Source organism: Beta vulgaris, chromosome 5, assembly GCF_026745355.1.
Source record: "Beta vulgaris subsp. vulgaris cultivar EL10 chromosome 5, EL10.2, whole genome shotgun sequence".
Classification (NCBI taxonomy): Eukaryota; Viridiplantae; Streptophyta; class Magnoliopsida; order Caryophyllales; family Amaranthaceae; genus Beta; species Beta vulgaris.
This window is the reverse complement of record NC_079206.1, coordinates 58,441,760-58,462,063: the sequence shown is the minus strand read 5'-3', so window position 1 is coordinate 58,462,063 and position 20,304 is coordinate 58,441,760. Positions and strand designations below refer to the sequence as shown.

General features: G+C 30.2%; 1 protein-coding gene and 1 pseudogene across 1 annotated transcript; both read left to right on the top strand.

The window, feature by feature from the left end:
- Positions 1-2,308: 2,308 nt before the first annotated feature.
- On the top strand, positions 2,309-3,680 carry LOC125497666 (uncharacterized). The gene is made up of 5 exons (XM_048645312.1): positions 2,309-2,479; positions 2,568-2,835; positions 2,942-3,026; positions 3,141-3,268; positions 3,592-3,680. Exons 1-5 carry the CDS (start codon positions 2,309-2,311, stop codon positions 3,678-3,680), a joined length of 741 nt encoding a protein of 246 aa, XP_048501269.1.
- A 10,180-nt stretch (positions 3,681-13,860) lies between these two features.
- LOC109136385 (uncharacterized) lies at positions 13,861-17,556 on the top strand (annotated as a pseudogene).
- Positions 17,557-20,304: the final 2,748 nt, after the last annotated feature.

The window sequence follows — 20,304 nt, the reverse complement described above, 5'->3', positions numbered from 1 at the left end:
GTAATGATGAAAATAAAGCAAACTTTTTTGATTTGTGCGTGCAATACAAGAACCCAGAAGCACTTTTGCGTTATGGCATGGTAAAGTTGTTTACTTTTGAATAACGAAATTTTATCGCATGTATATTTTTTTGTTTATTTAAATTCTGAACATACCTAACTATTTCTCTATAGGTACAATATTTTACATATGTGTTGTTAGATGAAGGGTTGAAAACCATCGAATTGGCACATGCAGAGGGAAATTTGTTGGCCACATATTTATTGGGACTTTTGCTTATATGCAATGTAGATGAAGAGCGCAAAAAGAGGGGTGTATCGTTATTACTAAGTGTTTTTCACCAGCATCCAATAGATGAAGTGGTTCAATTAAGAGGAACTTTACGAGATATGATGGTGTCCCTTTGGTTAAATAATAGCATTGTTCGTGAGTCAGACCAATTGGTCAAGTGTGATCAAGGGCACCTTCATGAATATGACAACATTGTGGACAAATGGGATTACTTCGCATGGGGTCCTGATGATCTCAATCATTTATGTGACGCATACTTATGTAATCGCGAAGCAGCCTTTTTTCTACGCTTGCTCGACTAGCTTTTTTAACTTATGAAATAGTTGTTTTAAATGTTTGCTTTATATACATTTGTAGTTTATTTTTCAATTGTATCAAGTTTCTTTTCATAATAAGAGTTTTAATTTCAATAAGATCAGTTTTTATTAATCTTATATCTTTTCCTTAGTAAATGATAATCATTTTTGTTAAGTTATGCTAAATTTATATTCAGTTTGACCACATATCAAAGCAATCTATACCAATATTTAGATTAAACACTAATAATCAAAACTTATAATTGTTTAAGCCTATATAAGGTTAATTTAAGTAGTTGGCTTATTTAAGATTCATAATATACTTACCTATATATGCACGCTAACAATTAATTTTTAAGTAATGGAATTAAATATTAATGTTACGTCAATTTACGTAAAGGTTGTACATTATATGTCTTATATTTTTTTTATCTAAAAAAAAAAAATTTACGATTTTTGGGAATATATGGTCTAATCAATGAAAAAATAAAAGTAAATATATTAGTAATTGATTAGTTGATTATCTTATTTTAGTAATATATGCATAGATTTGTGAATATATGTCCTATATTTTTTAAAAACTCAACATTAATTCAGAACGAATCAACGAAGCATGCTACTATTATGTATTATAGATTTTTGTATTTTAGGAAGATATGTGTTACTCGAAGTTAAATTAGTAGTTAGTAGGATATGTTATTAATTAGGGCAGTTAATGATATGATTTTTAGTGATTTAATGATTTAAATGAATGTAAAAACTTATTGTAAGTAATTAAGAAATCGGTGATTAAGATTATAAAAATTTTACAAAGGAAAAAAATTGATTAGAAAATCGTATCATTAATATATACGATACTCGATGTTAAAATAGGATAGATATCTTATTAATTTTTTTTTTATTTTTTTAAGAGGAGATATCGTATTACTTGATGTAGTTGACGATATGATTTTGAGTGATTTAATGATTTACATTAAGATAACAAAAATCTTTACTCAATTTTAGAATAGGTGATTACAATTGTAATTGATTAGTAGATATTCTTATGAGATATTCATATTTTAGGTATGTTATTCCTAATATCACTGTACGAATATATTTAAATGAAGGTAATAACTTATTGTAAGCAGTCTTATAATTGGTCATTCAGATTGTCAATGATTATGATATATTTAAATTTTAGGTAAGCAATTACAATCACTATAAACGAACAAATATATAGATTTTTAGATCTCTTTGTTAATTCAGAAGGAATCATGATACTATTCTTTTTTTTTTTACAAAGTTTACAATAATAGAAATTTTCCAAATAATTGTATTTCATGAATATATACGATACTCGATGTTAAAATAGGATTGATATCTTACTTCTTTTTTTTTATAGGAGATATCGTATTACTTGATGTATTTGACGGATTTTGAGTGATTTAATGATTTATATTAAGATAACAAAAATCTTTACTCAATTTTAGAATCGGTGATTAACATTGTAATTGATTAGTAGATATTCTTATTTTTCAATTCTCTAACCGAATTAGGTCTTAACTTTTGACCAAATCATTTCCTTAAATAGCTCCATATTAACGTGAATACTAATTCGTAGTATAATTTACTTCACTTTATATAAATACAAACTGACCTCTTACTCCTAATCTTAATTCACATTTGTTTGAAAACCCGTTTATTCTATATTTCATTCATTCGAATATATTCCTAGACAAATGGCATCCCAAAATGATGCACCTGTTAAAAAAATAATTAATGTTTCTGATTTGGTTAAGGGAACGAAATATATCACTATTGAAGTCCGGATAATAAGGGTTTATGAGAAGCCAAACTTTACAAACAATATGGAAGCTGGTAGCATTGAAATGATTTTGATGGATGTACATGTAAGTGCTATGTAATTATATTATATAGATAGATATTTTTATTCGTTTCTTTTACTAATAGTCAATTATATTTTATATGTGTTCATAGGGTACAAAAATACATGCCAGTATTCGAAGGAACCTAATTGTTGCTTTTTGGCCTAAAATTGAGGAAGGAGGGTTTAGACATATTTCAAATTTTTTGCTACGTGATAATGCTGGATACGAGCTAACAACGCAACATAAATTCACCATATCAATGAATTATGGATCGTCTATAGTAGACTGCAATCCTTTGGATATCCCACTGTATGGTTTTGAATTTGTTCCATTTGGTGATATTTTGGCCAAAAAAGGTTCTGATGTTTATCTCATTGGTATGTTTATTTTGTTCTATAATAATTTTCTTTATTTCTATGATATTTAGTTATAATTCTGAAACGTACACATTAAGTTATAATTGTTTTTTAAAACAACATATAGATATAATTGGGCAAGTGACTGCGTATGGTGAACTAATCAATACGGCTAAATCGAGGTGCATGACTATTGAGCTGATGGACACAAAGTATGTGTATATACATTATTAATCATTGCCTATTGTTTTTGGGATAATTTTGAAAATTTTATTCAAATTTTAATATAACAACTTATTAAACTTTTCATTCGTATTTCTAATTAGGAATGACAACCTAACATGTGTTCTATGGGGCACATATGCTGATGAGATGATAAATTACATCAATGCTGAGGGAGCTAATGGTGCAGTTATAGTCATCTTACAGTTTGCAAAACGAATAATGTATAAAGGTAATTCCTACTTTTATTTAATCTACGCTTTATTTGAATTTTTGTATTAAATATGTATTAGCTTTTTAATTTTCGTATTAGATTTGTAATAGATTTTATTTTCGTACTAAATGTGTATTAAATATATCTTGAAGAATCAAGAAAAAGTATAATAAAATGCACCAGTTAACTTTTTTTTTTTCCGGATATTTTTAAAAAAGTTACAAAATTGTATATTTACCATAACTGCTTCGTATGTTTTTAACGTAAATTAGATTCGATTTTTGTATTTAAATTTTATTGTGTTATATATATTAATTTGTCTATCTGTTTTTTTATAATAGGTGGTGTTCGTGTTCAAAATTCTCGATATGCTTCAAGATTGTTCATTAACACACAACTATCTGAAATTATTGCTTTTAAAGATAGGTAAGTTATATTAATTTTCAATTTAATATATGATATAGCCACATTTATATAATTAAACATTTATATAATTAAAGTTTTAATGATGATTAATGTTATATATCAATTACCCTACTTAACACTCATATATAAAAACAAAATATATTTCGTACAAGTATAAACCTTTGTTTTATCATGCAACTATGTATTAGAATAACATGTAATTGTATGTTATCTACCACAATAATATAATTTGAGATTCTGTAACTACATCTAATTATTTGTATAGAATAACACATTAATTAATAGGTTAATATAATTGTACTTAACCATGTAGGTGAACTATGAATATGAGTTTATTTTGTTCCACCTAATAATATCAAATACAAATAAATAATTATTACAATTAAAATTAACAACAAATTACATCGCTTTAAAAATAGATTTACATATAACAATAAACTAATATTAGGTGGAATAAAATAAACACCATTTAATAGTAACCAACATGGTTAAATATTATTATTTAATTTATTATACCAATTAAATATATGCTATGGATCACATAGTAAGCATGTATTGATAGTATTAATATAAATGTAAATTATGTTGTGTCATATAAAGTTAAAGAAATTATACCTGCGTTTCATCACATATCACCAAATATGTAAGTTTTGGACTCTATGTTGTTGCATGATATCCTACAAATATATCTACATTATAGATTAGCTATTAAGTTTGTTTGTAAAATCAGAACATATGAAATATGAGTGCATTATTAGATAAATAGGAAACTAATCTCTTGGAAAATGCATTATTAATACAAAAACTCATACAAATAGTAGGAACATACATTTTGCATACACATTTAGCACGATTTGTCTAAGATTATGCTACATGATTGTTTTGCAGCATGTGTTGCAAAACTCAACAAATATCTGGCCAACTAACTCAACTGACGAATGAGAGTGATGACTTTTTGAAGCAAGAATATGTAAAAGATATTTTCGATATTATGAACATGAAAAAGGTGATAATTTTGTTATTTCATTCAACAATATATATTACCATCACAAGAAAATGACTAATTATCCTTAATACACTTTTTCATTTCTCAGTCTTGTGTATGCGTATGCCTAGCCACAATAGAGGACATAGATGTTGGGTATAGTTGGTATTACGATGGATGCAACAGATGTATGAGTGGAGTGATAAGGGAAGATGATGTCATTCGATGTAGAAAGGAGAATGTAGTGTTACGTAGTACAACACCAAGGTACTTATATTTTCTAATTTACCATTACAAAAAGGAAAATATACACATATTGAATGTTAAGTTATAAAAATTACATATTTTATATTTTAATAGTTAATTTTCGAAAATTCTTATAGATTCAAATAAAATTGATTGTTGCTGATAAATCTGGAGATGCTTCTTTTATGATGTTTGATAAAGAGGTGTCTAAATTGGTTGGTAGAACAGCAAAAGAAATGGTTGCCTCTCAAAATAAGGTTTGTTAGCATACAATATCTAACTACCAATTGTAATACATGGTTTCTTATGTACATTTATAAATACTAATATCGAACTACATGTAGATGGAAAACAATGAGTTTCCTGAAGAATTCAAAAGTCTATTGGGGAAAAGATTTTTGTTTAAGGTCACCGTGCCATATAATAATGGTGTTGATCAAAATTATTCCTACACTGTGAATTCTACGTCTGATGAACCTGAATTAATTGATAAGTGGATTGAACTTTACGTGAAGTTGGAGGTATTTGAATTGATACACATGATTTTCCAATTTGTTTCATTATCTATTATTATGTAAACAATTAATTGGTAATTACTTATGTACACTTATTTTTAACAGAACTCTATTGTTGTGAAAAAAGAGAGTGAGGCAGAAAGTGTCCAAGAATGTGAAGAGAACATGGTAATAATTAGATATATCAACTAATTCCTTCTACTCACATTTATGTAAGTATATATAATCTATATATATATATATATATATATATATATATATATATATATATATATATATATATATATATATGTATATATATTATTTAATTATTGTTTAGCATTTCTAACAACGATTTTTTTTTTCACCATATTCAATAGGATCTCTCTCATTCGGAGGCAGACTCTTCTTTCTCCCACATCACACCGCAAAAGAGGGCAACATTACTTGATGAACATTCACCCTTAGGAATGCAGCTTTCAACTACCAAGAAACTCAAGTCTGTTGTGCCTCAAGAAGAAGAATGACAAAAATGGAGTCTATAAAGTTCATCTAGATTTAGGAACTACAAATAGAGTTCTGTTCTATATTTCTAAACAATTTGCATTACTTTATTAAGGTTTTGGTTATTGTCCTTTAGAATCATTTTGACACTTTTGCGGTTCACATGTGATTTTTTATGCATTATTTAATGATATATTTGATTATCATATATGTTTTCCTCACTATATAATGTTTAACTAAATATTCAACTAATTTGTAAACCTAACTGTTATAAATTATACATAATCATCAATATATATATATATATATATATATATATATATATATATATATATATATATATATATATATATATACACACACACACACACATATATATATTACTTATGATTAACATTATTTAGTATTACATGTTATGTATATTATTATAAGGAATCCGAATATAAATAGATAAATGTAGTCTTAAATAAATATTTCGTTTTTATAATTCTTGGTAGCCGTTATTAAAGAAAAAATCATTTTCCAGTGATATAATTATATGTATGTATTTTGATACTAATGTTTTATGTTTAACTAAATATTTAACTAATTTGTAAACCTAATTGTTATAAATTATACATAATCAATAATAATAATATATATATATATATATTATTATTTATGATAGACGTATTTAGTATTACATGTTATGTATATTATTATAAGGAATCGGAATATAAATAAATAAATGTAGGCTTAAATAAATAGGTCATTTTTATAATTATTTGGTATACGTTATTAGGAAAAAAAACAATATCAATTATCGATATCAATATTTCATAATAGGAAAACAATATCAATTATAATAACCTATCTAACGTACATCATCTTACACATTTTTAAGAATTAATATTTAGGTAAGTTAATGGTAGACATCATATTTCATAATAGGAAAACAATATCAATTATTATAAAACAAATTATATAAAAACGTTATTATCCCTAAATAACTAACTATAGAAATTTAGGCAAGTTTTCTAAATGCGCATCAAATCAACTTAATTAAAAGGCCCTAATTACTTTTTTAAACCTATATATGATCATGACAATTTTGTTTCCAAACGTGGGAGATATTGAGAAGCTTAATAATAGGAATTGAGTCTTTTATTTATTCGGAAATCTTATTTTTTTCCTATTATATGATATTCCTAATAACCATTGCTCACATAATATTTATTTAAAGATACTTTAGATCACTCCACCATATTCTAAGGAAACGTTAGCATATTAGACTCTATATATATAATAAGATATATAACTGCTAAGGAAACTTTAGCATATTAGAGTCTATATAATACCTCCACTCCACTAAAAACGCACATATATTCTTCATGGTCATTTAGACAAATTAATTATATAGTGTTCTTATCTTTTGAATTACACCATATTTTTTTGCGTTAATAACAAATAATTAGAGAAATGAGTTCCTCTAATAGTAAACGCGTAAAGAAACCTTCAGATTACGGAAAAGAAAACGATTTCGGTGGCATACACCAATTGTGTGTAACAATTCAAATCAACTTCATGATGCAAAGGTTGCTATGCAAAGGAGGAAATCAATTTTGAACGATAAGCGAAGTAGAAGCCAATGGTCAAATTTTTCGACTGAGAGAACTCCTTTAATTGACATTTCTAATGGTAAGTTGATTTGCAATTCTTTTTTCATTATATAGTTCGTATTTTAAACATAGTTGTGAATTGACATTAACTAAGCCATATTATATTAAACATATTAATTCCAGGTAACAATAGAGATAATGATCTACATACAAAGACAGCGTCTAATACAATGATGATGACAAGGTCAGTAGGGGAAGGAGGAAGGGAAGCTTGATTGAAAATAAAAGGAAAACACAGGAATTGAGTGTACCCATTCTTTTATCTCCTGAAATTAATATTCCTAATGGTATGTATTGTTGGTTAGTATAAATGTATAGTATAATTTTAGGATTAGTATGTTGGCATATATTATGTGTATACATTTGTATTCAAACTACTTAATCTTATTATTATGTACACCAACATATTCATCAGGACTCCATGTTTCATATGTTGTAATAGACTAATGGTTTTTGCCAAGTTTTTTTTTTGTAGTGTATATATTTTCTGATGTCTCTTACTTACTCATGATAGTAAAATATTATTCGCGTTTTTAAAGTAATGCAAACATAAATGGTTGAATTCTATTACTATTTCCCATATATATATATTAACATTTTCTACTCCATCTAATATTAAATCAAAACAAATTTTCAAGAAGATGTGAAACAATATAAACTACTTTCTCACATTTTTTTTATATTCATATTTGTACAGTTTTTATGGAATAATCAAACATTGACTAAACAAATAAAGGTATTATCATGAAATGTGCTTACTATAACATACATAAGTCAAGGTAATTTAGTATATCTTATATTTATCATGTATATAAAGTATATAATTATTATACATTATAAAGAGGAAAAGAGAAGACTACCTTTTCATCTCACATTATTTGTTCAATGGCCACCATCCTTTGCATCCAAAGCAAACCCTCCAAAAAAAACAAACATAGTTTAGCTTATGTATTTAATGATATTTTTTAAAAAAAATATTTATGATTATTTTTTTATCTATTAAATCATAAATATTATCACTACATTTATAAAATCAGAACATAATATACAATTAAGGATATCTACTACTTTTTATAGAATCAACTCCAAATTATCAAGGATTTATGATTATTTATTAATCTATTAAATCATAAATATTATCAACTAAATTTATAAAATCAGAACATAATATGAAATTGAAAAAAATTACTTTTAAGGATATACGATTAAGGATATGAACTACTTGATTTAAAGGATCAACTACATATTATCACTACTTTTTTAATTAACATTCGATTCTATACCTATATCTATGGATAGTATTTCATACATTCATAAATTATTATCCAAATGATATTATTTTTTAAAAATTATTTTGTAAACGATATATGATTATTTACTACGATTTTTATTTTTAAAATTTATATTATTATTTATTAATCTAAAGCTAATTTTGGTGACTTTCATGCGAGAAATTATTTTTCTTTAAGTTTATATTTAACAATAAAGCACGTTAGGATACACTTTAGTTTTTAGTTCTACGGTTTTTAAAAATGTAAAATTTTAAATGATATTATGATATTTTTACTTATTTTATATTTCGTACTTTTGTGACATGCATGCGAGAAAAATTACAGATGCATACATATTAAATACGGAAAAAAATTAAATTGATGATATGCATGCAAATTTAATTGTAATTTAAGATTGATGCATTAATCATATATTCATGAAATATAATAGGTTGTAAATAGTAAATAAATTTTACTTTTAACAATATTACACAATTTCATAATTTTCTGTGCAATTTAGTTGTGAGAAATGTAGAGTCAAAACCATTTAATACGTTTATTATTTTAATGCTTAACTGTTGTATTTCTACAAAATGATATTATTTTTAAAAAAACTATTTTTTAAATGATATATGATTATTTACTAGATTTTTATTTTTAAAATTATATATTATTATTTATTAATCTAAAGCTAATTTTGGTGACATGCATGCGAGAAATTATTTTTTCTTTAAGCTTATGTTTAACAATAAAGCACTTTAGGATACACTTAGTTTTTAATTCTACGGTTTTTAAAAAAGGTATATTTTAGATTGATTAATTATGATATATTCATGAAATAATTAGCAAAAATGCAAAATTTAAATGGTATTATGATATTTCTACTTAAATTAGATATTCAAATTTCGTTTTATTTACAGCTAATTCTTTTTTTTGTCATTTGCATGCGAAAAAAAATATCTAGATTCATACAAACTAAAAACGAAAGAAAACAAATAGAGGATATGCATGCAAATTTTAAGAACCGATTTAAGATTGAATCTTAAATCATATATTCATGAAATAATATAGGTTGTAAATAGTAAAAAAAATAACTTTTAACAATATTACACAATATCATAAATTTCTGTGCAATTTAGTTGCGAGAAAGGTAGAGTCAAAAACCATTTAATACGTTCATTATTTTAATGCAAAACTGATTTTTTTTAATGTATTTAACCATAAAAATTATCAACAAAATAATAGATCACCATGTAAAGTATAAGGAAAACACAAATTAGATATTCAGATATCGTAATATTTTCATCTAATTCTTTTTTTGTCACATGCATGCGAAAAAAAAAATCTAGATTCATATAAACTAAAAACGAAAGAAAACAAATAGAGGATATAGATGCATGTTTTTTAATTTACTGGTTTTTAAGCAAAAAATTGAAGATCTACAAAATTTTCATATACTCATGAACTAATATAATTATTACTTACAAAAAAAAAACAAACTTAAATCTATAAAAGCACTACACCTGTAATTCGGATCTTCAATTCTTCATCAATGGCAATCAACTTTTTTTCCGGTTTGCATGCAAAGAAAATTTCCGAAATTGAACTCCCCAACTTATAAATCCCCTTTTCGGATAATCTTAAAACTTTATGCTGTCTTCTTTGTTAATCGAATTTATTTTTGTTGTGTAAATAGCTTTAAAAAAATCTGGAAAATATAGAAGAGAAGGAAAGTTGCCATTTTTGATGAGAATATGTTCATGCATGTTCGAGATATTGGAAATGAATCTTCGAGATAAATTAGAGAGAGAGAGAGAGAGAGAGAGAGAGAGAGAGAGAGAGAGAGAGAGAGAGAGAGAGAGAGAGAGAGAGAATATGAACGGCCAAATGAATGAGAAATTTTTTGTTTGGTGCATTTGGTTTGATGGAATCATATATATACTTAGGTTTTTAATGTTTGTGTTAGGTAGTATTAGGTAGTATAAATAGAGTATTATAGTAAATAATTATGTATAATGGAAATGGAAATGTATCTTGGGCTTTATAATTAAAGAGATATATATATATATATAATTGTGTATTTATATTTGGCTTGGAAATCTTATTATAGTAAATATTATGTTTAGGTGTAAATGTATAATGCGCTTTAAAAACAATTTATATTATTATAAGGCCACATTAAATAAATCACTTTATGCCTAAATAAATAATTATCGTCGCAACTATTTATAAATCATTGTTATACGTCATAAAAAAATTTTAATAGTTACACTGATATAAGTTATAAGTAGGTTAACATATATATATATCTATATTGAGTTAGTTGGAAATCATACTATGTATTTACAAATTTTTTATAGAATATAGAAATGTCATGTCCTTCTCATTAAGCATTCCAAACATATTTCATTCGTAAGTGTTATTTTATGTAAACTAATCAATTTGTTATTATCATCCATTCAATATTGTTTCATGTACATATTTAAAAAAATTGTTAATTCATGCTAAATTTATATTATTTAATTTGTAAATTAACAAATAAATGACTGAATGTTTATGTTATTGAGCAAACGTGGAATTTCAAAGTTCGCTTTTAGTATAATACACCTTAATTCTTATATGTTAACTATTTTAATTTGCTTATTGTTATACTTTGACAAGAACAACTTACTATAACATAAGTAGAATTATAACATTAATTTCATTGAACGTACATATGAATTCAAAACCATCTAAATATACGTACAAATTTTGGATTTTAACGTGGAAAACATTTCTTATTTTAGTTACCACTCATCCACTCAATCAACTGTTATCAAAAGAAGCTCAACAAAAATATGCAAGACAAAAGAGGAAGTTTATTATGTTAGAAAAGCGTGCAAGATCTACGCGTAACTCTGCTCCTATACGATCACGAAATTTAATGGCCACGACAACCAACTTACCTCTTAACGGATCTTCATCAGGTATAAATTGCAATTAGATTAAGTAGTTAACACATATCATCAAACCATTTTGGACAATAATTAGTTATCCTTTTGTTTTTATATATGCAACTAACATGTTTATTGTCTTCCCATTATAAGCGTTTTCCTCAACTTATGGATTATCTCCTTTATCGTCGACAATTACAAACTTCTCTACTAATTCGTACGTAACTCCGATTCCTAATGGTGAGTGTATATAATTTCTTTTACTTTGAAAACGTATTACTTGCAAGATAGTAATGTAACATTATTCTTAATGCAGTATTTTCGACAAGTCTACCATCTTCAAGTTCACAAGATATTAGTTGTGATGTGCACGTGACAACTCAATCTCCATTAAGTGCTATAACACAAATTAGTATCGGTTTGTTTATACTAAATTATTAACTTATTGATTGTTGATTTGTCTAATAACGTTACTGTATAAACAATCTATTGATATTTTGTGAAATTGTGTGCGTTAGATAAAGAACATGCATCAAAGATAGCAAGGCACCAACGAAAACTTATAATTGAAGAGAAACGAAGTTCTGGTAATAAATAAAACTATTATAAATATGCCATGTTTATACTATTTCAGTTTGGCATAGTATGATCATAAATATTTAAAACGTTGTGACCAACTGACATCACCTATTGTCGCTTGACATAGCGTCTACGTCATTTCCACTGTCAACGGAAGTTATACAACCAATGCGATTATGCAGTTCATTTAGATCAAAGACACGTGTAATCCGAAGTAGGCAAGTACTTGAATCGGTTTCAAAGAGAATCATTCCAGGTATGTTATAGTAACTGTTAATTAACTAATATAGCAAATAAATAGTATGTAGATAAGTTATAAATTAGTAAACTTGTGTGTTTATGCATTAAAAATTTAAATTTTGTGTACAGATGACAGTGATGGTGAAGGAAATGATATGGATGTTGACAATTATGCAAATTCTAATGCGCGAGTAGAAATAATTGATTCAGGTATAAATCCTGCAGTAAGGCATATAATAGTTTGGTATATTCTTTAAAAGACTAATTAAAGTTTTAAGTTTTTTCTTAATTGTAGAAGGTTATTCAGATTTGGGAGATCCCACATGTGTTTGCGAGTTTTGTGGAGCACAAATGTGGTTTGGTGAACGAGTAAACAAACGGAATAAGATCGGACGACCAAAGTTTGGGATGTGTTGCATGCAAGGAAAAGTACAATTACCTTTACTAAAGCGTCCACCCCAACTTTTGGAAGATCTATTGAAAAAGAGACATAGTAGAAGTGCGCACTTCCTTGAAAATATTAGAGGGTATAACATGATGTATTCGTTCACTTCTATGGGAGGTAGAATAATTGCACCAACTACCCATGGTCGTGGTCCATATACATACAAGATTGGAGGTCAAAATCATCACCTTATAGGCAGTTTGTTGCCGAACGATGGAGCACGTCCTAAATTCTCTCAATTATACATATATGACACTGAAGAAGAGATTAACAATAGGAAGAATGCGGCAAGGTATCGTGCTATTTTACTGCAAATATTTGAACATGTCATTTGTATTAAATGTAATATATAATCCTCATTCATAATAAAGCAATGCTAACGTTAAAACATACTATATTTCGTCAGTTCTAAAGACCCTAATAAATTTGAAGATCGTGTCGTTGCACAATTGAAGGATATGGTTGATCAACATAACCCATTGGCCAAGAGTTTTAGAATGGCTAGAGATCGTTTTGAATCAAACAATGGCGAAGACTTAAAACTTAGGCTAATTGGAAGAAGGGATTCTGATGGAAGGACTTATAACCTTCCAACAACATCTGAAGTGGCCGCTCTTATAGTTGGAGACATTGATACAGCAGATAAGAGGGATATTGTAGTCCAAAGGAAAAATGGAAGATTAAGGCAGATATCTGAGCTTCACCCATCGTATTTACCGTTACAATATCCACTGATTTTCCCATATGGGGAAGATGGATATCGAGTAGATGTTATGCATAGAGACAAGACCGCATCAAGTAGTTCTACGAATAAAGAGAACGACTTACTATGCGGGAGTGGTTTGCATACAGAATGCAAGATCGTGAACATGAAGCCGATACTTTGTTATTATGTCGTCGGTTGTATCAACAATTTTTGGTTGACGGTTACACTATGATTGAGGCGGAGAGGCTATCCTTTCTAAAGAATAACCAACAAAGTTTAAGATCAGATAATGTGAAGAATTTAAGAGGGGCTGTGGAAAGAGGTGATACAGAGGGATCTTCCAATGGTAGTCGCGTTGTTATACCACCGTCATTCACAGGTGGTCATAGCTACATGAGAGAGAACTATCAGGATGCAATGGCCATTTGTAGATGGTATGGTTATCCAGATTTGTTCATAACCTTTACATGTAATGCTAAATGGCCAGAAATAACCAGATTCGTTCAAAAAAGGGGACTTAGACCCGAGGACAGACCGGATATCATCTGTCGAGTCTTTAAAATGAAGCTCGACCAATTGGTTAAAGACCTAAAGGAGAATGAGATATTTGGCCGAGTCAAAGCTGGTACGTATAAATAAAATCCGGTATAATTATGTTGATTTCTACAGCTTTTTTATTCTTTAATATATATATAGATTGAATTACTTGAATTTCATACTATTTTACAAAACAATTTACACAGACAAGATTAGTTGGTCTACTTATAAAGTTGTTCAAATAATGATGCATACATATCTTCTTTTTTCTCCAGTTGTTTATACAGTTGAGTTTCAAAAGCGTGGCCTTCCCCATGCTCATATACTTCTTTCCTGCACCCTGCTGACAAATATCCACAGGCAAGCGATATTGACAAGATTATATGCGCTGAGTTACCAGATCCAATTGAGGATCCGGATTTGTATGAGACTGTTACAGAAATGATGCTACATGGTCCATGTGGTCCCTCAAACACTAATGCACCTTGCATGGATCAAAATAAGTGTCAAAGCATTTTCCTAAAAGATTTATTGACGAAACAAAGGTTGATGAGGAAGGATATCCAGTTTATAGAAGAAGAGATAACGGAATCTCGGTTGAAAAGAACGGAGTGCATCTTGATAATAGGTTTGTTGTTCCTTATAATCCACAACTGCTTCGTAAGTATCGTGCTCATATAAACGTTGAATGGTGCAATCAATCCAGATCGATAAAGTATTTGTTCAAGTACATAAATAAGGGTTACGATAGAGTAACTGCTGCTGCTTCTTATCAAACAAAATAGCTGCGATGATCCACAAAAGATTGATGAGATTAAAATGTATTATGACTGCCGTTACATATCTGCTTGTGAGGCAGTGTGGAGGATATATGGATTTCCTATTCACTATCGAACCCCTCCTGTTGAGAGATTGAGTTTCCATCTACCTGGGGAGCAAACGGTCGTCTACACTGACCAGATGGACGTGGGAGATGTACTTGATAGACCTAATGTTGATAGCACAAAGTTTTTATCGTGGATGGAATGCAACCAAAAGTATGAAGAAGCAAGACAGTTGAGTTATGTAGAATTCCCCACGAAATTTGTTTGGAAACAACCTACGCGAGAATGGACACCTAGGTCGAAAGGGTTCGCACTTGGCAGGGTATACCATGTCGCTCCCCAGGTTCTGGTGAGAAATACTATCTAAGAACGCTCCTTAATTTTGTAAAAGGCCCGACGTGCTACGAGGATATAAGAACGGTTGATGGTTAGTGTATCCAACTTTCAAAGAAGCTTGCTACGCAAGGGGGCTGCTTGATGACGACAAGGAATACATAGACGCCATAACAGAGGCAAGCTTTAGAGAAACGGGGCATTATCTGCGAAATCTATTTTGCATGTTACTTATGTCTGGTAGCTTATCTAAACCAGAAGACATATGGGAAAAGACATGGCACCTACTCTCTGATGACATTCTATATAAACAACGTCGTATTCATAAAAACAAAGGTAAAAGTCGCAGTATTTTGCATACTTACTTTTTTTTCGCTCACTTGGATGTTTAATAATTGTGCAACGAAAAAAGGATCGTATGACATAAATGAAGGCATCTAATATTAAATCTTCCTATGCATTGCAGATTTAACTCTAACGGATGAACAAATTCAAGCTTTTGCACTGGCAGATATTGAAGCTAAACTGCAAAGTAATGGAAGTAGCCTTCGAAAATTCAGTGAGATGCCTTTTCCAGATGAATTGGTCGTGTTTGAAGGTCAAAACAAGCTAATAGCGGATGAGCTTTCATATGACATACCCTCATTAATTCAGGAATATAACAATCTGTTTCCATGTCTAACCGAAGAACAACTAATGGTTTTCAACGAAATAATGCACTCTGTTAATGGCCAATCAGGAGGTGTGTTTTTTGTATACGGATATGGAGGCACGGGTAAAACATACATTTGGAGGACATTGTGTGCTGCAATTAGGAAGATGGGTGAAATTGTTTTGCCAGTAGCATCAAGTGGAATTGCGTCCCTACTTCTTCCAAAAGGTCGAACCGCCCATTCAAGGTTCGGGCTTCCACTCAATGTTTGTGAAAACTCACGTGTGTAGCTATTAGGCCTGGTTCTGACTTAGCTGCATTGCTCATGAGAACAAAGCTAATTATCTGGGATGAAGCACCAATGATGCACAAATATTGCTTTGAAGCACTTGATAGGAGTTTAAAGGATATTATGCAAGCTGTTGATCGAGATAATTTGCATCGACCATTTGGAGGTAAAGTTGTTGTCTTGGTGGTGATTTACGATAGATTCTGCCTGTTATACCCAAGGGTACAAGGCAAGATATAGTATTTGCGACGTTAAACTCTTCGTTTCTATGGGATTCATGTAAGGTTTTGAAGCTTACACGCAATATGAGACTTCAATCATGTTCTTCTTCGTCTACCGCTAATGAAATAGGGACTTCTCAGAATGGATACTGAGCGTTGGTGATGGCAGAGCTGGAGGGCCCAATGATGGAGAAGTCGATATTGAAATCACTGAAGATATTCTTATAGACGGTGGAGATGACCCCATATCATCCATTGTCGACAGCACATACCCTTCACTCACTGATCACCTTTGGGAAGCCAAATACTTCCAAGAAAGAGCAATTCTAGCTCCAACTAATGAAATAGTTGAGAAGGTAAATGATCATGTGTTATCCACAATTCCAGGTGAAGAGAAAATTTACTTGAGTTGTGATGCAATTAGTAAAGATGAAGGGAACTTAGGGGCTCATGATATATATTCCACTGAATTCTTAAACACAATAAAGTGCTCGGGCCTGCCAAATCATAGTATTAAGTTAAAAGTTGGTGCGCCTATCATGTTGCTTCGTAATATTGATCAGACATCTGGATTGTGTAATGGCACGAGGCTGGTAGTGAAGCATTTAGGCAACGAGTGATTGAAGCTACTGTCATTTCAGGGAGCAATGTTGGTGACAAGGTATTCATCCCACGAATGACACTAACACCGTCTGACTCAACAAAATTTCTATCAGATTTCAAAGACGGCAATTTCCTTTGACTGTGTGTTTTGCCATGACAATAAATAAAAGTCAAGGACAATCATTGTCGCACGTCGGGCTGTATTTACCGAGGCCTGTTTTCAGTCATGGTCAGCTATATGTCGCTATTTCCCGAGTCACGAGCAAAAAAGGACTTAAAATTCTGATTTGTGATAAAGAGAATAATGTGTGCAAAACAACCACAAATGTTGTTTACAAGGAAGTGTTCCAAAATGTATAACTTCATACACATTTTTGTAATGTTTGTTAATATAACTTTTACTTATTCTTTCATTACAAAATTCGTTGTTTGCTATTGGTTTCATTGAAAAGTCTGTCTTATTAAGCAAATCACTTCCCGTGCATTTTTGCACGGGTCCCAAAACTAGTATTTTTAATATACTAATAGATTACAGATTCCATCAACGAGGTTCACTCTTTATTTTCTTCCTCTTTAATTTTTCAAATCTCAAGCATTTTTCCCTCAACTTTGATAAAGCAAATCAATAATGTTGGAATCGTTGTATTTTGATGATAATAAACAGTTACCTCTAATCAACGTGTATGTAGCTTTTTTTTTTTTTGTGGTAATTAGACGTTCCATAAATTAACTAGTAGTAGTTATAGAAGAGGCATGCCGAGTAGTTTCACCTTGTATAGGCGTGGGAGTTGGGACTCCTACTAACACAAAGGTTCTTGCTATCTAGTATATAAGGTTAATACATTCCTGGGGGCTACATAAGCTAATAATTTTTCCATCAAGATGTCTCCATGTCTTGCTATTTTGGCCAGACATCAACTACGGAGTTAGTGCTTCTCTTCTCATGGAAAAGGTTGACGCTTGGAGTTTGTCCAAGGAGCTCCCTCCATTCATACAGTATGTGAGTTGGAATGTCTCTTGTTTCCTATCTTGACTTGATCTAGACCACTGCTCTTTTACAATATGAGTTTATAATCACGTTGGTCCACTTTTCCTCTTTAGCCCACTGAAGTGCACATCTGATTGTTGTTAGTTTTGCTTCATAGGCACTTAAACAGTAGTTTTTTTCTTGAAACTTTTGATCCACTTGCCCTCACTGTCTCTACAAACTCCTCCAATACATGTGTCAAGTTTAGTGTGTACAAAGGAAGCATCCACATTTATCTTAAAAACATTTTGATCCGGTGGTTTTCATAGGATGGGTGTGGTAGTGGAAAGAAAGCTTATGCACAAAAAGTTTGTCAGTAAATTTAGGAATTAAGGAATTAGATTAGATTCACTAGGTCTTACATTTTCTGGTATGATCTATTAGTTGTAAAATCTTGCCGGAAATAAGTCATGGACCAACTTCTGTAAGAAGCTTAGAGTGGGGAAAAGGTGATGAAACACTTAGTATTATTACACCATGTCCATATGTTACACTACTAGTGGAAAAAAGAAGAAGGGCTGCGCTGAAAAAGGCCTGTAGGGCTGCGCTGAAAAAGGCCTGTAGGGCTGCGCTTTTTACAGCAGCCTTTCAGTAGCAGCCCTTCACTTTTTAAGTAGGGCTGCGCTAGAAAAGCGCAGCCGTTAAGCTAGAAGGGATGCGCTAGTTAGGAAAAAGCTCAGCCCTTCTAGCTCAGAAGGGTTGCGCTAGTTAGGAAAAAGCGCAGCCCTTCTAGCTGCAGAAGGGCTGCGCTTTTTCCTAACAAGTGCAGCCCTTCCTACCAAAAAAAAAAAATTAAAAAAAATATTTTTTTTTTGACTTTTTTTACTCATAATCTCACATTTTCTGAAATTATACAGAAGAGAAAGAAGAAACGAAACGAAAATACTAAACCCAAAACAAAAAAAGAATGAAACGAAAATGAAAAAAAGGAACAAAAACTAATATACAAGAGAAGTATACAAACAAGAACATTAATCAAAACAAAGATGAAAATACAAGAAATTATAATACAAAGAGAAGTATACAAGAACATTAATCAAAATAAACAAAGAGAAGTATACAAGAACATTAATCAAAACAAAGAGAAGTATACAAGAACATTAATCAAAATATATATAAACAAAGGAAGTATACAAGAACATTATAGATCTGAAAATACAAGAACTACCTCCAACAATAACCTAATAATGTTTAAATACATAAAACAAAACCCTAATACATAATTTAAGGGAAAAAAAATTCGGAAAAACTTAAAATGGCTATTTGGAGGCTTAAACAAACCCGGATGGCTTAAAAAGCCTAAACGTCACGACGTAGCGTGGTTTGACTCGTTGTGTTCCGCTTCCGAAAAGGTATCACAATAGGCAATCGGACTCCGTCGGCATGATTCGTGCAAATCATTTCAGCGTTTTTGTCGCAACATTTTGGGAGTTTTTGAGAGGATTAGAGAGAGTGAGGAGAGGGAGGAGGGATGTGAGAAAAGGAGGAAAAGGAATAATGAGGGACGTGAGAGAGGAGAGAGAATGAGGGATTAATATATCTGAATCCCCGCTCAATATTTCAAAGCCCGCGGTTTCGAAATTTCAAAATTTTTCAAGAAGGGTTGCGCTAGTTTTAAAAAAGCGCAGCCCTACAGTGAGAAGGGCTGCGCTAGTTTTGAAAAAGCGCAGCCCTTCCAATTGAAGGGCTGCGCTTTTTTGAAAAAGCGCAGCCCTTCTTATTTGTAGGGCTGCGCTTTTTCAAAAAGGCGTAGCCCTTCAACCATAAGGCTGCGCTTTTGATAAAAGCGCAGCCCTTCAAGCGCAGCCCTTCTGTTTTTTCCCCTAGTATGTTATGTCAGTACAGTGCTTCTTTTTTCAAAGAAAATCCAACAAAGTCTTTTAAAGAAAATTTGTTACCACTTAAAGTCAAAATTGTATCCTTTATCTACTCATTAATAGCATTGTCTCCAACTTATTGAAAAGCGACTTGCTAAAGTTATTCTAAATAGAAGTCTTTGGATAGAAGAGAAAAACAATCAACTCCAAACATTGAAATGAAAAGAGTGAGATTGCAGAAGGATCCACAAAAGCTTTATTTTC